The sequence below is a fragment of the Carlito syrichta genome, unplaced genomic scaffold (assembly GCF_000164805.1).
Source record: "Carlito syrichta isolate Samal-C Ts95f unplaced genomic scaffold, Tarsius_syrichta-2.0.1 Scaffold109772, whole genome shotgun sequence".
In the NCBI taxonomy this organism is placed as follows: Eukaryota; Metazoa; Chordata; class Mammalia; order Primates; family Tarsiidae; genus Carlito; species Carlito syrichta.
The window spans coordinates 39,804-43,224 of NW_007053868.1; the positions used below are offsets into that span (position 1 = coordinate 39,804).

The window sequence follows — 3,421 nt, forward strand, 5'->3', positions numbered from 1 at the left end:
TCACCTCAGCCTCCCAAAGGCGCGGGATTACAGGCTGAGCCACCGAGCCCGGCCAGACTGATTATTTTGAATGGCAAATCATATATATATATATATATATATTTAACACCAAGACATTTCAAAATATTCTTTCTTTTTTTTTTAAACTGGGAGTATCACTCTGCCGCCCAGGCTGGAGTACAGTGGCATGCTCGACCAGATAGGCTCAAGTGATCCTTCTGCTTCAGCCTTCCAAGTAGCTGGAACCACAGGCATGCACCACCATGTCCGGCTAATTTTATTTATTTATTTATTGTAGAGACAAGGTCTCGCCATGCTGCCCAGTCTGGTCTCGAACCTGTGGTTTCAGACAATCCTCTCGCCTCTCTGCCTCCCAAAGTGTTGGGATTACAGGTGTGAACCACCATGCCTGGCTCAAAAATATTCTTTTAATGTCCTTATATTTCTGAAAATTTGGAATATGCAGATGATACTGAGGTGCTATAAAATACTTAACAGAATAAATTTGTTCATTATGTGAATGCTGATTTAGAATAGTACATTAATCTATGAGAGTTTCATTCATCATTGATCAGTTTAATTCATTCATCCCTTCTTTTCCCATTGTGAGTCTTCTATTTTTCAGCAAGACTTTATATAACTCAGATCTATTCCAAAAGGATACGGTGTTCAGCCATTTTAGCCATGAGATCATCATTGTCGAAAAGCAATAAACAGATCACAGCAATAATGAAAAAAGCAGCCCCCCTTGTCTGAAAATAAAGAAAATACTAAGAATGACTTTTTCAAGGGTTGATTTTTACAATAATATATAAATGCTAAAGAAAAAAATTTTTAAAAATAAATATTTACAAAAATGCATTAAAAAATTTAGAAAACATCTAACATTAAAGCCTTTGTTCACATAAATTTATAGTATTAGCAGTAAGACATAAAAGCTTTGAGATCCAACAAACTCTGCAGAATATTTAATGGGCATTTAAGACACATAAACTTGACAACTTTAATTATTTCCTTGCTAACATGGCTAGGCAAATTACTATTAATATACTGTTTCAGTTTGTAGAATTAACCTTCCTAAACGACTTTACTTATGGTTGAAAAGCCCAAGTAGCTAAAGGATGATTAGTAGAAACTTACTTTACTCTACAATATGAAAAGGTTAGAGAATATTCTAGTTACTACTAGAGAGAAAGAATAAAGAGGCACATGAAGAAAATCAGCACAGTCATGTCTAAGATCTAGTAAAGGTGTAAAGTACTTAAAAAGTTGATAAACTTCTTAAATTTGTTTTCATTCCAGGGAAAAGGTTTTGACAAAACTATACAAAGGATATATTAGCCTAGTTTATGAAAATACTTTAGAATAGTAGCTACAAAAGCAATCCAAAGAGTAGTACAGATATTCTTGTAAATATAAAACATACATTTACAAATTTACAGGTATAACACTGCACAATATGTGTACTTACAATATACATATTATATATAAACACATAAGTATGTTACATATACCCATAATGGAAATATAATACTATTTATTTATTAAAAAAAATTTTTTTTTTAGTCAGAGTATCACCCTGTCGTCCAGGCTGGAGTGCAGTGGCAGGCTCACAGCCAACCCAGCGTTGACCTGCTGGGCTCAGGCAATCCTTTCACCTCAGCCTTCCAAGTAACTGGAACTACAGGCGTGTGCTATCACGCCTGGCTAATTTTTGATTTATTGTATCGCGAAGTTGCCCAGGCGGGTCTTGAACCTGTGGGCTCAGGCAATCCACTCACTTCAGCCTCCCAAAGTGCTGGGATTACAGGCTGAGCCACTGAGCCTGGCTATTTCATTTTTTTTTTTTTTTAAGAAAGCAGGATTTATTAAGAGAATAGAAAAGTTCCCACAGTGGGAGGGGACCCAAGGTTGTTACCTGCCCTGATTCATTTCTGACACTAGAAGCTATACAAGATCTACACTCTCATTTCTGATCATGTAAGCAGCGAAATTTTTATTTTTTTTACTGTTTTCAAGTCATTTGTATTTCTTTTTTTTTTTTCTTGAGTAGTAGTCTCACTCTCCTGCCTAGCCTGGAGTACAGTGGCACACTTATACACTCACGGCCACCCCAGCCTTGACCTGCTGGGCTCAGGTGATCCTTCCACCTCAGCCTTCCAAATAGCTGGAACCACAGGTGTGCCACCATGCCCAATTAATTTTGTCATTTATTGTAGAGATAGGGTCTCGCCAAGTTGCCCAGGCTGTCTTGAACCCATGGGCTCAGGCAGTCCTCTCGCCTGTGTCTCCCAAAGTGCTGGGATTACAGGTGTGAGTCACCATGTCCAGCTGAAAGTGTTTACATTAAAAACACTGTAGTTCTAACCATTTGGAACCGCAGGTTGGTAACTCATTTACTAAGGGATAATACTTGAATTCCTTTAAGATGAATAGGGGTAATCTTGTTGGCAAATGCTCATCAGACTTTAAATATAATGCAAGTTCTTAGGTATTTTCCAAAAATGACTCACAGGGATTAAGGATGAGAGGGCGGAGGGGCATGGGTATGACATGAAAGAGATCTTTGTGGTGATATATCAGTTCTGTATCTTGGTGGTTGTGGTGGTTACACAAATCTATACACACGATAAAATTTCATAGACCTACACATACACAAACATGACTGTATATAAAACTGACAAAATCTGAATAAGGTCTATGATTATACCAATGTCAATTTCTTGGTTTTTGTTTTGTTTTTTTTTAAATTGTAGCCTCACTCTGTTGCCCAGGCTGGAGTACAGTGACACAATCATGGCTTACTGTAGCTTGGACCTTCTAGGCTCAGGTGATCCTTTCATCTCAGTTTCCTGAGCAGCAGGGACTACAGATGTATGTCACTATTCCTAATTTTTAAAAAAAAATTTATTTAGAGATGAGATCTCACTATGTTGCCCAGGCTGGTCTTGAACTCCCAGGATCAAGCAATCCTCTTGTTTCAGCCTCCCAAAGTGCTCGGATTGTAAGTGTTAGCCACCAGCCTGGCAGTGTTTTTTTAAAGAGATGAAATCTTGCTACGTTGCTGAGGCTGTTCTTCAACTCCTGGGCTCAAGGAATCCTCCTGCCTCAGCCTCCCAAAGTGCTGGGATTATAGGTGTGAGCCACCATGTCAGATTAATTTACTGGTTTTGATAGTATGCATGAGTTGGGTAAGAAGTTACCTTTGGGAGCTGGGCTTGGTGGCTCAGTCTGTAATCCCACGCCTTTGGGAGGCTGAGGAGAGTGGATTGCCTGAGCCTGCGGGTTCAAGCCGCTTGGGCAACTTGGCGAGACCACGTCTCTACAATAAATCAAAAAATCAGCCGGGCGTGGTAGCGCATGCCTGTAGTTCCAGTTACTTGGAAGGCTGAGGCGGAAGGATCGCCGGAGCCTAGCAGGT

At 39.3% G+C, this 3,421-nt stretch overlaps 1 protein-coding gene across 1 annotated transcript in view; it reads right to left on the bottom strand.

Moving 5' to 3' along the window:
* Positions 1–3,421, bottom strand: part of SLC30A5 (solute carrier family 30 member 5) — a 36,784-nt gene that overhangs the window by 23,041 nt on the left and 10,322 nt on the right. Inside the window, exon 5 of the mRNA XM_008069234.1 lies at positions 665–752. Coding sequence (XP_008067425.1) covers positions 665–752 — 88 coding nt within the window. The remainder of the gene's footprint in view (positions 1–664; positions 753–3,421) is intronic.